The sequence below is a fragment of the Zeus faber genome (genome assembly GCF_960531495.2).
Source record: "Zeus faber genome assembly, chromosome: 14".
In the NCBI taxonomy this organism is placed as follows: Eukaryota; Metazoa; Chordata; class Actinopteri; order Zeiformes; family Zeidae; genus Zeus; species Zeus faber.
The window spans coordinates 18317601-18333940 of record NC_137200.1 but is presented as its reverse complement, the minus strand read 5'-3'; the positions used below and the strand labels follow the sequence as shown (position 1 = coordinate 18333940).

Below are 16340 nucleotides of genomic sequence, written 5' to 3'. Positions count from 1 at the left end.
TTTAATACCCGTTTTATAAACAGAACAGCCTCTTCTTTGTGCAAAAATATTAAAAATAAAAATAAAATGAAAAATAAAATATCTGAATGTTGTAGTACCACAGTTGAGTCGTGAGATGGGCAGGTTTTAAGAAGTAATTCGCTGTGGGGGGGATCCATTTTCGACGTGTACTTTTAAGGATGTAGAGATGACGGAAGGTTTGTTCTAACTCATTTAGTGCCATGTTGACTCGTGTGTGTGTGTGTGTGTGTGCGTGCGTGTGTGTGTGTGTGTGTGTGCGTGTGTGTGTGTACAGTATGGAACAGCACAGCTCAGCAGGCTGAAAAGACGCGTGATCCTGGAGCTCCGTCCCAGGGGGAGTCGGCCTTATGGTTCCTTCCGGTGCAGGCCCGAGGTAAAGGTTCCCTCTCCGTCTCCGTCTCCGGATTCATCCGTTCGACTTGGGATCTTCCTGGTCTCACGGACTCGTCTGATTGGCGGGATGGAAAGACGAGCGGATCCTCTGGGCCTCGTTGGCGCACAGGTTACCAAACACCTTGTTGTACCACTCCGGAGACTTGCCCCTACAATGACCACAGAACACAGGAACGTGAGTTTTTTCAGAAATGGTCAAAACTGTCACCGGGCAGCGTTCATTCGGGATCCGGCCCGCCTGTTGTTATTGTTCTGCGTTTTTTTTTTTTGTTTTTTTATTCTGGCTTAAAGTATCTGAAACACGACAACAGCACGACGCACGAGAGCTCAGTGTAGCAACTTAAAAAAAACATGCAAATTAAGAAAACATCTTCACCAATATGACATGTGCAGCATATATAAAAAATGCACTGCAAATCTGTGTTGAACGAACTGCATACTAAAACACTTTGCAAATACGAAAACACAACCGCATTAGCAGAAAACACAACCGCATTAATAGAAAATACAACCACATTAACAGAAAACACAAACGCATTTACAGAAAACCTAACCAATAAACAGAAAACACAAACGCATTAACAGAAAACCCAACCGTATTAACAGAAAACACAAACACATTGATGGAAAACACAACCACATGAACAGAAAACACAACCACATTAATGGAAAACACAACCGCATAAACAGAAAACACAATCGCATTTACAGAGAACACAGCCACATTAACGGAAAACACAACAGCATTAACAGAAATCATAACCGCATTAACAGAAAACAGAACTGCATTAACAGAAAACACAAACACATTAACATAAAACACAACACCATGAACAGAAAACACCATTAACAGAAAACACAAGCCATTAACGGAAAACACAACCACATCAGTGGTTGTGTTTGTGAGACATGATTCCAGTAGGTGTATCCCTGCGAATCATTGATTCACTCACTGATTTGTTCACAGTGATACACTCATAAGTGTTTACCCAAAAGATTTGAATCGTTCGCAAACGACTCAACACTATCACCGAGCCGGAAGGAGCTGTTTTCTCTGGAACGTCGCATTGAAATGCCTTAAATAAAAACCATGGATTGATATAAAAGTTATTTTTTCTATTTATTAATTGCATATATTTATATTTATTGCATCCGCAGTGGCTCACTTCCGTCATGGTGTGGCCACTTCTATAATGTGGTTTTGTGTTTGTGTTTTCCGTTAGTGTGGTTGTGTTTTTTGAATTTTTGTCCACTTGCATGTGTTTTTTCTTAAGTTGCAGTATGTCCAGCTCTCAGGGCCACCGTATTTTCTCATTGTTCTGACATTACAGACTGGAACAAGGAACAACATTTTTTAAAGGACCGTACCGATGTCAAAATGAGTTTTAACCCATTTACTAGTCAGTACATGCATTTCCCATGACCTTCTTTTGAATTTGGTTAATTCCATTTTAACTACATCACCACAGTTGCCAGCAGGACCAGGAGATATATCTGACCATATTGTTGGAATTTTCCAATACCCCCAAAAATAAAGCTAATATAAAAATAACCCTACTATCAGGAAAATGGTCAAGGAATGGAGTTTTCATTCATTTTGACTCCATGGGGAAACACCCCACACACACACACACACAAACACAAACACACACACACACACACACACAAACACACACACACCTGAAGTCCACCCTGCAGAGGTGCGTGAGCCTGGTCTTGCCGGCTCCGCAGGGCTCCAGGAGGTACTGGGACTCCAGGACCACGCCTCTCACGGCTCCCATGCGGGGGCTGTCCTCGTGCTCGACGGACACGCACACCAGCGCGCAGGAACCCTTGCACAGGTCTGTCCGCCATGACCTGGAAGGACGGACAGTTTCACCAAAGTGGAATAAGAGACACCAAGTCGTTCAAACTGTCTCCGGCTACACAGTACCGTCTGTGTTTGAAGTCATTTAGTCATTTTAAAATGTCACTTGATATTATAATATGTAGCTGTTGCAAGTTTTGGGGGGCCCTTGAGCAAAATGTGTTTCAGAGCACCCTCTTTGTGGACTAAAGAGGTCAGGATCTCTGCGCGAGACGTTTTCAAGACTTTTTAAGGCCAATTTTAGTGACAGATTTTTTGAAAAACTGTCCCTCTTGCTCGATAAAGTACTGCGGCAGTATTAAGTATTAGGTTCAGCGGTAGTAGGATGGAGTTCCATCAGGGCAGCTGACTCGGTGCAGAAGATCTTGACCAACTTGGACAAAATGTAAAAGGATGAATTAAATCAGACAAAACGTTCGGAATTCACGTTTACGTTGACATTAAGACCTCGTATATTAATGCAAGACCCTCAAATGACTTTTGGGCCTAATACTTGTAAAGACAGAATTTAAGACATTTGTGGGTGGTTTCCCAGACACAGATTAGACCTAATCTTAGGCTGAATCACACTTTTAATCGAGACTAACTGAAATGTCCTTTCGCAGTCATTAGTCACAGGAGCTGACTAGTCCTTCATGACCTTAGTCTAGCACTTCCTCGTCTGGAACGAATTAATCTGGAGTGCAGCAACACCTCAGAAAGGCCTTTTCAAATTCCGGATTAATTGAAGCGGGATTATCTTAGTCCTGATTTGGATTAAACCCCCCGTCTGCAAAACCGCTGCCCTGAAGGCTTTTCGAGGACCTGCGGACGCCCTGGGGGTATTTGGAACGTTTCATGTTCCTTATGGTCTCCTCCACTCACCTGAGTACCACAAAGTCGGTGCTGGGCTGCGGCGCCATGCTGCGGCAGGAGAACTGGTACACGTCCGTCTGTCTGTCCAGCGTCTCCAGCACCTTCTCCTGCTGCAGGTCGCTCTGCCACAGGGGGCGCTCTTTCAGCAGCCGCTGCAGCACGTCGCCGGGAGGCGCTGACACCTCCAGACACACTCGCCACCGTCGCAGGGGGTTACCGTCCCCGACCTGAAACGTCCACATACGCTGTGCGTGAGTCTTTGTTTGTTTGCTTTGCTCTACTTGTGAGGACCGGTCTCAGAACTGACTAATTTTTGATTTAGAAGGGCTCCAGAAACATGGCTCTCTTACCAGGTTTATTAACTCTGACCTCAATTTGATAGCAGTACAAGAATGTGTGCGTGCGTGTGTGCGCGCGCGCTGCGCCACCTTTTTGGACGCCAGCTCCGTGTGGTCCGTGGCGGAGCGGGACACCCAGCCTTTGCCCTTGTCTTTGGCCTCCTTCTGCAGGCCGTGGATCAGACCCTCCATGTGCGCGTGGTAGGAGCCTTCCTCGTCCTCATCCTGCTCCTCCTCCTCGTCCTCCACCTCCGCCTCCGCCTCCTCCTCGTGGGCCTTGCACAGCACCTCCAGCGGGGGTGCCAGCAGCTCGGCCTCCATGTAGGAGTTGCGAGACTGGCTCACCATCTCCTCTGGGATCTGAGGCGAGGGAGACGACACGTCAGCGCTGGCCCCAAATAGCCCGTTTTGAAAAAACATGCTCATGTCTATGTACAAAATATATGTACCATATCTATCTATCTATCTATCTATCTATCTATCTATCTATCTATCCATCCATCCATCTATCTATCTATCTATCTATCTATCTATCTATCTATCTATCTATCTATCTATCTATCTATCTATCTATCTATCCATCCATCTATCCATCTATCTATCTATCTGTCGATGAAGAAAGTATACAATTAAATTGCTAATCGCATTTCAACTAAAATCATGATGATGATGATATCACTTGTTTACGAAATTTAGCTCACATGAGATGGTGATAGACTCAAATTTGACTTAAAACGCCATTTTCATGGCGTTCATTTTTTTCATTTTGCAATGAAATTCCCCCGTCCTTTTTTTTCCTCCAATAAACTAGAGTTCCTCCTCTAAGTTCACGGCAAACACAACAGACTTTAAGATCTCCAGGAACACACCATCTCCGATAAAGGTTTAAAAACAACAACAAAAGTCCGACAGATTATCCCTCCATCCATCCCTCCATCCGTCCTCCCCAAACCGCTTATCCGTCAGGGTCGCGGTGTCCATCGGTTACGTAACGAGCAAATTCTGGGAAATTTAGATGGAATTTAGAGCAGAGCCACAAAATCCACGTCGATACAGAGTGATGGTGTGACGTCGGTGCTAATCCGGCTCCAAACGTCTGCCATTTTGACCCATTGTCAAAAATATATAGCGCCGAAAATACCGTCTGCCGCCCTCTCTATTTATGCCGACATTTCACAGCAAAGTTGGAGCAGCGCTTTTTCCAATACTATCTTCAAAGGTTTACAATCAAAAACTGGATTTGTTTCATTTCACTTGAATTCGTTTGGTTTGGTTGTTTTAATTCAGAAAATAAACACATATTTTGCAATGCATGAGAAGACAAAACAGCAAAAATGACATCAATGAAAGAAACTGAATTCAGATTACTATTAATAAGACTGTATACTGTATATATATATTTATATACTGTGTACATATATACTGTTTATGTATATATATACTGTTTATATATATATATATACACGTAAACTTTATTTTATATAGAAAATAAATAACATTTAACAATCAATAAATAAAAATACAATATTTGTACAACAACCAGAGGTGTATGTTTACTTGTTTACTTGTTGTTTACCTTCACTTTGGGGTTTTTAGGTTTATCAACATTCTGTTTTACTGTTTAAATTCATCAGGTTTGCTGAAAGGTTTATTTTCCATTATCCTGCCATATTTTATTGTATACCCTTAACTGTGAGTTTTATTGTACCTTTCATTTTCTTCCCATATCCTGCCACTTTTTATTTTTCGATTTTAATTAAATCTTCTGTTACAACAATAATAATTAACAAGTAATAATTGTTTCGATGTGAGCTGCTATCTATCTATCTATCTATCTATCTATCTATCTATCTATCTATCTATCTATCTACAGTATCTATCTATCTATCTATCTATCTATCTATCTATCTATCTATCTATCTATCTACAGTATCTATCTATCCGTCTATCCGTCTGTCGGTCTGTCTGTCTGTCTGTCTATCCCTCCATCTATCCGTTAATACGTCTGTCTGTCTGTCTGTCTGTCTGTCTGTCTGTCTGTCTGTCTGTCTGTCTGTCTGTCTGTCTGTCTGTCTGTCTGTCTGTCTGTCCGTCCGTCTGTCCGTCTGTCCGTCTGTCTATCTATCTAATGATTTACGTTTTAAATCATATTAAGGTAATATAATGAATATCATTGCACACAACACATAAATGCAGCCACTTCCCCTCCTGATGTGAGTGTCTTTTGATGAGGATCTGCGGTTGGTGAATCCTGACCTGAAACAGATGCCGACACTCTGCGATCATGTGGGCCAGGCCCTGCGTGGCGGCGAGGTTCTCGCTCAGATCCTTCTGCTCGGGGCGACCCGTTGTGTACTTCCTCTGGATGGACCTGCACGGAAAACAGCATTAATGCCGTCAAGACAAAGATGCAACACATTCGACACCTGCCTGTGTAGCCACGGATTTCACTGTGTCAAATTAAGAAAATCTCAGTCGCGACCCTTGCGCACTGAAGGACTTGAAACCGCTATTGCTTCTTCAATTGTTTCAAGAATCTGAATCAGAACCAGTTTATTCCACCAGGGACATTTACATATACTAGGAATTGTGAGGTTTGGTGTGTTTCATGACAGACGAGTAGCACTAAAAAAGCACAACAGTCAGAGAAAATGTAAAAATAAATAAACAAACAAACAAATAAATAAATAGATAATAATATTATTATTATTATTATTATTATTATTATTATTATTAATAATAATAATAATAATAATAATAATAATAATAATAATAATAATAATAATAATAATAATAATAATAAAAAATGTAATATTCATAAAGATATTAATAATAAAATATAATAAAAAGTGCCTTTTTCTGTCTTTTAACATCTAAGTTAAACTGACAAAAGCTGCTCTCAAAATCACCATCACTACTGGCATGAAATGAATATATGTATATATATATTGTTTTCTTACTTAATAAAAAGTATAACTTGTATATATTTTATAATTTCATAAATAATTATAAAAATAATGATAATTTTTCTGTGGAGCCCTTGCAGTACCTATGAAGACCCCTAGGGGGATCTGGACCCCAGTTTGGGAGTCAAGAAAGGAATACAGAAGCTTGTGTACATCGTTCTGTGTGTGTGTGTGTGTGTGTGTGCGCGTGTGCGTGCACGCCCGCGTACCTCGGCGACAGCATCTCATTCTTCAGTATGTTGAGGTGGAAGAGCGATGGGCCCAGACACACGGCCAGGTTCATCGGAGTCATCTGGTTCTCCTCCACCAGAGACGTGACGTCACTCAGGAAGCAGAGCAGCGTCTGCAGGACCTCCCTGTTCTCGTCCGACATCAGCAAGATGGCCGCCCGCACGGCCTGCAGCCTCTGCTCCTTGGGGACGTCTGCGGAAAGACACGGGGGGCAAGGGAGAGCAATTTTGTGAATCGTGTTCACTGGCCGATTACGCACAAGTAATTTACCGCAGGAAACCGCAATCGCATGAATGTTGACGGTAAAAGGCCTACACTGGTATATGTGCAGGAAGGTCTCGCCCAGCTTGCTGGTGAGCAGAGGCTCGGGCAGGTCCCGGAAGAACTGTTTGACCATGTCGGCCACGTCGTACGCCGACTGGTCCTCGTAGCACACGGAGTCCGGAGACAGCTCACACTGCTGCCTCAGCGCCTGGATGCGAGACTTCACGCCCGACTTGCGAAACAATCCCACCTGGAGAGGACGCGAAATGATGGGACGGGTGAAGACAAGGGATTTGTGGTTGAGTTTACATAAAAAGGGATCAATCCATAGGCGTTTTCGGACCAAACAGTTCTGGGCGCTCCCTGGGGAGCTATGAACTGGGGAGGTCCCTTGAGAACATAATACCTTTAAGAGCTTATTTTTTGGGTTGTATTTGCACCGGCAGTCGGAACTCTGAATTGAGCTAAGCCAGCGGGGTTTTCAGTCCAGAGTTCTGCCGTTTCCGTGTTGCATTTAGTCGACAAACTTTAACTTATTTCAGCTGATCAGTCCACCAAAATCAGTTTCTGAACAAGTCTGAAGCGAGAAATACACAATCCAGCTGCTGAATCTTCACTCATAATAGATCTACAAGACGTATTTCAAGAGTTTGCTCCGACTTTCGTAAGGCACGGGTTCGCATCCCAACACAGCGCGGGGATTTTTTGTTTCACTCAATTAAAGTTGGAAAATAAAATAAAATAAATGAAATATATACATCTATAATAAAAACACTGTTTTCATTGTATTTTGTTTTTTTTATTGGTTATCTTTTTAGAGCGATTTGACCCGGTTGGGGCGCACTGAGGACGTCAGTGTTCATGTTTTGGAAATAAATTGTGTGAAAATAAAGACACTTTCAATGAAGCGTCTCATTTTTGGGGGTGAGGTTGTTGGTTGTTTTACACGGGCTTGCCGATGCTGCATTGGCTCACGTGTTCGACCAAACACCGTGCACTTACGTCACTGAAGGTTCCTCTTGTGACGGTCAGTCCCTGCCCTGAAGTAGGAGCTAAAAAAAGTCCTTGAAAAATGGCGTTCAAAGAACTACAATTGTACGCCTAATCACTTTGGCAAACCACGATATAATCTTAGTGACTAACTGAAATGGCCTTTCTCAGTCATGGTTTAAAATAGTCTCAGACTTGCCCTAGTCTTGGTTTTTAACATCGGATTTCCAGAAGGATGATCAGAGCTAATCTAGGTCTATGTGGACTAACCTGCCTCCTTAAATTAAGGAGGCAGGTTTATCTTTGGATTAATGGGCGTGGGGCCTCCAGGTCGACCTTGACAACAGAGGAAATGGATCATCTGGACGAAGATCAGCACCAAGACCCGGCAGAAGGAGCTGACTAGTCCTTCATCACCTTAGTCCAGGACTTCCTAGTCTACAACTCATTCATCTTAAATGAACGTCTCAGAAAGGTATTTTGGATTGATTTGAGTAGGGATTTCGATTAAACCGCCCCATAGTGCCTCTCTGTCTCACCTGGTCCAGACAGTGTGTTCTGAGGTGGCTGATGGCCTCCTGCAGACAGAGCGGGAGTGGGAAACCACAGCGCTGGACGTGGACAATGAGAGGAACACCAAACACGCTCCTCTCTCGGTAGTCTGGAACCTTAATCCGCTTCATGAACTTAGGAACGGACCTGGGAGAAGGAGAGAGAAAAATAAGTATGTCCTTGTGTTTGTAAAATAGGCCAGCTCGTCTTCATTCACAGAAATCAATCCAGAAAGTACCTTTGTGTAAAAACGTCAAAACCTGTAACAGAGATGTGAACTCCAAAGCTGTGATCCATTCTCATATAAATCATGTCAAATCTCTCTATTTCTATCCAAAATGATAAAGCCGATAACACTGAAATTTGACATTTATTTGGGCAATTATTTTTCATCCAAGATGGCAAAAGGACAGAAAACCAGGTCGAGCTCATAGTACAGTTTTCATTTGAACAAACAAGGCACTTTCATCTCTGGGTTGCCAGCTTTAATCTCAGGGTTGCCAGATTCACGATTTCCATGCCAAACTGGCCTCATTCCAAAAACTGTGAGACAAAGAGTGTGACTTTCCCGGGCTAGTTTGTAGAACATACTACTAAACTGTAATGTGTTATCGACAGGATCTATAAAAGACTGCGACTTAAGAATGAGGAACATTATTAAAGACAGGGGAATTTCCTGTCTCTGCCTAGATGAAATCCTATCGTGTGTATTCTGTAAACTCGGAAAATATGTATGAAATATGAAAAAATAGCTGTGGTACAATGTACATGTTGTAAGTTATAGACTAGCGACTGGAGAAAAGACTGTTGTGGTGTGTCATGACCAATCAACCTCAATTTACTGTGTGTGTGTGTGTGTGTGTGTGTGCGTGTGTGCGTGTGTGCGCGTGTGTGTGCGTTTGTGTGTGTGTGTGCGTGTGTGCGTGCGTGCGCCCACCACGTCCAGCCATGTTTGTTAGACATGGAGTACTTTTCCATGATGGCGGTGAGGCGGAGCAGAGAGAACTTCTGCAGCAGACTGAGCTGGCCAGCTGATTGGCTGCTGATCTGCAGCGAGGAGGCCGGCTGGCTGAGCGGGTCGGACATCCTGAAACTGGGCCATCGTAGCCTGGGTCGGAGGAAGTGGAAACAGTTGTAAAAGTGTGTTTGGAAACGTACATTCAGTTGAGGCAGAGGAAGTAATAACTGTGTGATAACCGAACAAAGCACCTAATGCAGCCAAATGTCTCCTCACCGTGGCCTGGTGAGGGAGGCCCCCACTCCAGAGTCCCTCCTCTCTCGACCGGTCCCCGTGGAGTCGGTGTCGTTCAGGGACACCCCGTCCCTCTCCCCCTCGCTGGGGGTCACCCGACCTTCGACCTCGTCCTCTCCCTCCCCCGCCTCCCCCTCGGGCAGTACGCTGCGACTCCAGTGGTCCACTATCTGCTGCAGGCCGCTGACGTGCTGGATGATGTCGTCCAGGTGAGGGAAGAGGTTGTCGTCGCGCTCCAGGTCCAGCAGGTCCCCCGTGCTGGCGTACAGATGCGAGCCGGGCACGTTGTCGTAAACGCTCACCCTGCTGCTCCGCGGGGCGGCGGGACAGGGGGGCTTGGACAGAGGCTTACCCGACCAGTGCTCGCTGAGGCCAGGGTCAAATACGGAGGTTTCGTCCCATGACCGGGGTCCTGTGTTTCCGTCGGTAGGCGAGGGGGCCAGGCTCTCTATCGACAGGGCTTTCGGGAAGGTACCTGGCTTGTGGTCCTTGGGGATGTGGACGAGGAGGTTCTCGTAGGAGTGGAACTGGTTTCTGCCGAACTGGCTCTGTCCGTCTGGTCGCTTGCCCTGAGAGGGAAGCTCCATATCCTCTAGATAAATGCTGCTTCTCTTGTTGGCAGAGCGGGGCTTCTTACAGGCACGCTGCATTAAATCAGGTGTTGCAGTGTTATCACCGGGGCTCACAATCATCTCAGTCTGGTCTTTAGCGTTGTCCCCATGGGAGACCGGGGAAGTGTTGCCACCAGGCTGGTGAAGGTTTGTACTACTGTCCTCTAATTGGCCGATGGGCGTACACTGCAGCATCTGCAGGGCGTGAGGTTCTTCCCCTTGTAACACCGGCCCACTGATGACGAGGGGCGGTCTGCGACTCGAGCCTTTCCGTATGGAGGACGGCCCCCAAGTGCGCACCATTTCCATGCGACGCAGGAACTCCTTAGCTCGACTGCGCCCTCCTTGCCCGTGGCGGCTGCTTTTGGTTGGCAGCGAGTTGTAGTGTGGCAGGTCCCTGGGCGGCTGGTACGAAGCAGACAGGGACGCCATGGAAACCGAGTCGGGCATGGCGGAGGCGGAGTCCTCACTGTGGATGGAGGAGATCTCCGCGATCTCCTGTTCGCTTAGGTCCGTCAAAAAGCTTTCGCTGCTCACCGTGCTGTGCAGCCGCTCCGCCTGGCCGGTAGGGCTGCTCTCACTGGGGCCGTCCAAAAGGAAGTTGATGTCCTGTAGGCGAGACCATCGTCGGCTGGTCCATTCAAATGTCCATCTTTTGCTGATGGCCAATTGGTCGTCCTCATCAGAGTCATCAGGCTGGGGAGTGATTGCACAGGTATCAGTAAGAGGTTCACAGGAGTTCGTTTTCCCGTGGGTTCGATCACAAAACTTCTACATATTTGCACCTTATGTTTTGGATTTATGCAGGAAATAAGGTCTGCGGAGAGCAAAGGCTGACTCAATGGGATACCTTTTGAGGTCATTTCCAAAGGTGAATACTGCTTTTATGATCATTGAAAAAATAATGCAACTTGCAAGACGGCGTTAACCACAGTACTTATTTTAAGAATCTCACTGAATTCAATAGGGAAATTACGATGACATTCAGTTAGGGGACCAATGGCTTAATATTACTTCCAGTTTTAGGACAACAGACTGATAGGCTGTATGGTGTGATTCAGTCTTGGCGGGGCCCAATTCTGGACGAGAGCTGGACGAGTCACTTTTATTCTCACTAGTCACACTAGATGGCATTAAAAGAAAGAACCCCCTGGAAAATATGTGGCATATTTCTATGTGTAGGCTATACCGTCATGATGACAAAGAACCTCTTATTAACAAAGCTCGGTATACAAATCAGGAACAAAGATTGAATGCAAAGCAGGACACAATGGTTATAGCATACAGTACAATTCCAATCCAAGTTGTTCTACATCTAGAAGAATGCCTCAATTTATCACAACTGGCAGAGCACATAATGTTCCATTGAAACGCATTAGCGATGGCAAAAAGGGCATGCTCACTTTCTTCCTGGTGTGGTTGACGTCAAGTTTCATGGAGGCACACTTGTTCAGGGTGTTGAGACGCCTGCGACACAAAACTCACACAGTCAGTAAATCAAACATACCAAAGAGGATGTATTGTGGTGTACAATACCACTGTATAGACTCTATTACTACACTTAATATTCATAATATCCTCCTTGGTTTCCTACTTTCCATACTTTTTTTGTACACTGTCAGTGGACTGTGGATACAGTTATTTTTTCCCCACTGTCTTATCCTGAAAACTTAAGCCGATCTGCACCAGGCTTTTTGAGATGCGTCTCATTGAAGCAAGAAGTAGGTTTTTGAGGTGAGTCGTACAGTCAAATCTTCCACAAAACATCCATGTACCTTAAAAACATATTATTAATTTATTTAATAGTTTTTTTCATTTATCATGAGGTTTATAGTTCATTACAAAATGGGTTTATTGTGTATTGCCTAAAGTATCTATCTATCTATCTATCTATCTATCTGTCTATCGATCTATCTGTCTATCTGTCTATCTATCTATCTATCTATCTGTCTATCTATCTATCTATCTATCTATCTGTCTATCTATCTATGCATAGGATAAAAAAAGAGAAAAGAAAATGACAATACACAAGAAACCTCAAAGTTAACAAGAGGATAGAAAAAATAGAAAAAACAAAAAACAAAAAAAAACAATTAAATAAAACAATCAACAGTGAAGTGAAGTAAAATAAAATATCAAATATGGAATATAAAACAAACCTGTTGAAAAACAATAAACATGAACCCAAAAGTGGCAAAAACAGTCAAAATTACCCCAAAAAATACATAAAAGATTGGCAATGAACATAAACATAAACTCTGAACTAGAAGACGGATACATTTGGCGGGCACAGAAAATAGCAGGAGATGGCGAAAATATCATACGCCTTTGCGGAACATTAAAAGGAATGTTAAAGCTGGGTGCCGACCTAGATGCCCCACGCCCTGCATCTCTTACCACCGCATAGCACAGACAATTCCTTTCAGGAATACACGAGTACAATTACAGAGAGATAGTCGAGTTGGTTTTCGCTCTTGAATCTCTGCCTCTCAAACCACATGCATTACATCTATATCTCTTCTTTGTAGACTGAGAAGGAGTACAAGCAAGATAAAAGGTGACGGGTCTGTTTGGGGATTCCCTCACAGCTTCGGTCTCGGAGAATAGTCGTGACCACTCCCTCCTGCCATCGGGGATGGAGTGAAGCAGCAGAAAGGAGGGATGAAAGGGGTAGAGAAAGTATGCGGGGTGACTCTGTTGGCGAAAGACGCGAGGGAAGGGGAAATGCCATCTGATGCCTGCCACGGATCAGTGCCTGCATTTCCCATATCGCTTTATTAGTGGGACGGGGAGGCGGGGGGGGGGGGGGGGGGGGGGCATCACGGGAGTCCTCGAAGTTGTAAGTGAGTTTGACCCCTTACAGAAAAATATGGCAACGTTGGCAATGGCACCGTCAATATCTTATTATTTTGTGTCTGTTTTTTTATTTGTTTATTTATGTTTTGCTTTTTTAAATGTATCTAATTCCATGATTAAATCTGCAATTTCCCTGCGAAGATGAATTAAGTATGAAAGTAATCTATCTATCTATCTATCTATCTATCTATCTATCTATCTATCTATCGATCTCTCTCTCTCTATCTATCTATCTATCTATCTATCTATCTATCTATCTATCTATCTATCGATCTCTCTCTCTCTCTATCTATCTATCTATCTATCGATCTCTCTCTCTCTATCTATCTATCTATCTATCTATCTATCTATCTATCTATCTATCTATCTATCTATCTATCTATCTATCTATACTATTTATCTGTCTCTGTCTATGTATCTATCTATCTATCTAAAATAAATCCAAATGGATTGTATCACATTGAACTATAAAGTTATTTGAACTATATCAATCCATACCTCCTAACCCTCAAAAAGAATAAAAAAAATTAACATCCCTCTATTATTTCAGATCTCAAATGATGAGAAACCTCTCAGCAACATTAATTTTGACTTCAAGACCGTGATGGCACAATACCAATCAAAGGTACAGAGATATCAAAGGGAGAGCAGGGACGAGGGGGACGCCTACGTCGGCATCCCGTCAACGACGCCCAACACCCTACCCCCCTGCTCCCCCCCACCACCAGCCCTGAGATCAGAGAGCATATCTGTAGGGTTGGCGAGGCGCGATGGTGTGATGGTGTTGGTGGGGTGTGGAAGGGAGGGATAGATCAAAGCCTGTGGACTCTGATGATTATCAGTTTGCACCGGGGACCCAGCAGCAGACAGATGAGGCATATACTGTAAAGGAAGTGGAATCAATGAAATAGTAACTGTGGGGGGAATGTAGAAATGTAGACCATGACCCAGAAAATGGCAAGAGGGGAGAATTTGTCAGTATATTAAAGGGCAACTTGCAGTTTGGCATACCCAGTGATTAAACGTGTGGGGAAATTATGTAGCAATTTGATTTTAGGATTATTTAATTTTTTTTAACTTGATTACAGTATGACTCATTTTTGTAATGCAATTGGCCACGGCCCCCTGAAAAAATCTCACATTCCCCGCGATTTTGATTTTTTCCCCCCGAGTTTCCTAGCTCTATGAAACGAAAAACGTTAAGATCAAGGTAAACATAAGACATAAGGCAGTTCTGCTGCGGGGGACCCGGGAGCGGTTGGACTGGTGGGTCTCTTGCGGCATGAGGGTGAGAAAAAGACAGCGTGAGTTTTTATTTTATGTTAGACCTAGATGTATTTGTTTTGCTTTGTTTCCTGCTTGAACGAAACAAAACAAAACCAGTGTGATAAACGTCCGTAGTTCTCTTTGACTTTGCCGCGGCCTCTGTAGGTTTGGGACTTTAATTTGTAAAAGCTGGATTTTTTTTGTGTAAATTCTCTTGACTTCTAAATAAAACATGCTAAACACAGTACTTCACCATCCTAAATAGCTGTGAAACTTACTGACTGACCTGCCGGCTGACTACCCCCGTGCTACTGCGCTGTGGCTGAGAAACGACCACTCCCCCTGTCACGCCCCCGGCCCAGATGTAAAACAAATAGCCTTTTCTTTTACCCAAAAACTTAAAACACATACATTTTTCCTGTACTTTTTCCCCTTTTACCTGTAAAAAACTAAGTAAAGCAAATATTTTCAAACCGTCTTCTCCGTAAGCCCAAGATTGTAAATATGTGGCCCTTACCGACAGAGGGGCTCAACCAGATCCCTGTCCAGGAAGTCATGGTCCCTTTTCACAGAGGAAATGTCGATTGGAAACTGGGAATCTACAAAAGGAAAGGGAAGGAGAGAAGAAAGACAGAGGGAAAGAGAGAGAGGGGCAGAAGTTTACAGTGACTTCAGTGATTGACAGGCAATCACAGGCAAAGGGGGAATTGTTAATCAAGCCTGTGATCTCCGGCACACCTGCTGTCACCATTGTTCGCGTAGATTAACACCCTTTCACACACACACACACACACACACACACACACACACACACACACACACACACACACACACACAATTGTATAGCTCTAAATAACTATAATGCCACACAAAGCCAAACATAAAAAGCTTGCTCTTATTTTTGTGTGTGTGTGTGTGTGTGTGTGTGTGTGTGTGTGTGTGTGTGTGTGTGTGTGTGTGTGTGTGTGTGTGTGTGTGTGTGTGTGTCTGTGTGTGTGTGTGTGTGTTGCGAGGGCACATAAAGCTGCAGTTTCCCAGGCCTGCGCATACAACCCAACATTACTGGAGCTCACAGAGGTTCTTAGAGAGGCGGTGTGTGTGTGTGTGTGTGTGTGTGTGTGTGTGTGTGCCACGAGCTGCTAAATAAGGAGCAGCCGGTGGAAATAGCCAAAGAGCCATTTTTTAGATTACGGGGGCGGGAAGGGTTGGGTGGAGGAGGGTGGGGTGGGGGTGGGCTGCTTCCTGTTTGTGAGCGGATGATATGCTCTGGAATTTGTGTAGGGTTTTCCACTGAGACAGGGAGGAGAAAAGGGAAGGAAAGAGGGGGGGGGGGGTGGCGTGGAAGGAAGGATATAAGAAGGGAAAGAAGGAAGGGAGGACAAAAGGGGGAAGGAAGGCAAGAGGGAGAAAGGTAAGGAAGGAAGGAGGTAAGGAAGGATAGATAGACAGAAGGAAGGAAGGAAGGAAGGAAGGAAGGAGGAAAGGGGGAGGAAGGAAAGAGGATGTCACATGACTGCTGACTCTATTCCCTGCCAGATATGAGGAAAGGATGAGTTGAATTAAGAGGTAGGGAAGGAAGGAGTAAAAGAAGGAAATAGTGACAATGCAAAGGAAGCAATGCAAAGGAAGGAAGGTCGGAAGGAAGGAGGGACGGGAGAAAGGATGGAAGAAAGGAAGGCAGGTAGGAAGGAAGGAGGGAAGTAAGGAGTAAGGGAAGGAAAGAAGGAAAATGGGAAGCAAGGAAGGAATGGGCGACAAAAGGAATGAAGGAAGGGGACGAAGGAAGGAAGGAAAGAGGGAGGGAAGGAAGGAAAGAAGGAGGGAAGGAAGATTGGAGATATGGAGGGAGGGAGGGAAATAAGGAAGGGAGCAGAGAGA

At 44.3% G+C, this 16340-nt stretch overlaps 1 protein-coding gene across 3 annotated transcripts in view; it reads right to left on the bottom strand.

Annotated features, from left to right (window-relative positions):
* stard13a (StAR related lipid transfer domain containing 13a) overlaps window positions 1–16340 on the bottom strand; it is a 32680-nt gene that overhangs the window by 1353 nt on the left and 14987 nt on the right. For all 3 annotated transcript variants that reach the window (XM_080014262.1, XM_080014263.1, XM_080014264.1), the window contains exons 3-14: window positions 14980–15061; window positions 11744–11807; window positions 9712–11036; window positions 9415–9585; window positions 8465–8624; window positions 6987–7185; window positions 6650–6863; window positions 5731–5845; window positions 3565–3834; window positions 3146–3363; window positions 2095–2271; window positions 1–563 (exon numbers count right to left, since the gene is read on the bottom strand). The exon at window positions 1–563 is cut by the window's left edge and continues 1353 nt beyond it. In XM_080014262.1, the coding sequence (XP_079870388.1) occupies window positions 458–563; window positions 2095–2271; window positions 3146–3363; window positions 3565–3834; window positions 5731–5845; window positions 6650–6863; window positions 6987–7185; window positions 8465–8624; window positions 9415–9585; window positions 9712–11036; window positions 11744–11807; window positions 14980–15061 (3101 nt within the window). In that variant the 3' untranslated portion in view covers window positions 1–457. The remainder of the gene's footprint in view (window positions 564–2094; window positions 2272–3145; window positions 3364–3564; window positions 3835–5730; window positions 5846–6649; window positions 6864–6986; window positions 7186–8464; window positions 8625–9414; window positions 9586–9711; window positions 11037–11743; window positions 11808–14979; window positions 15062–16340) is intronic.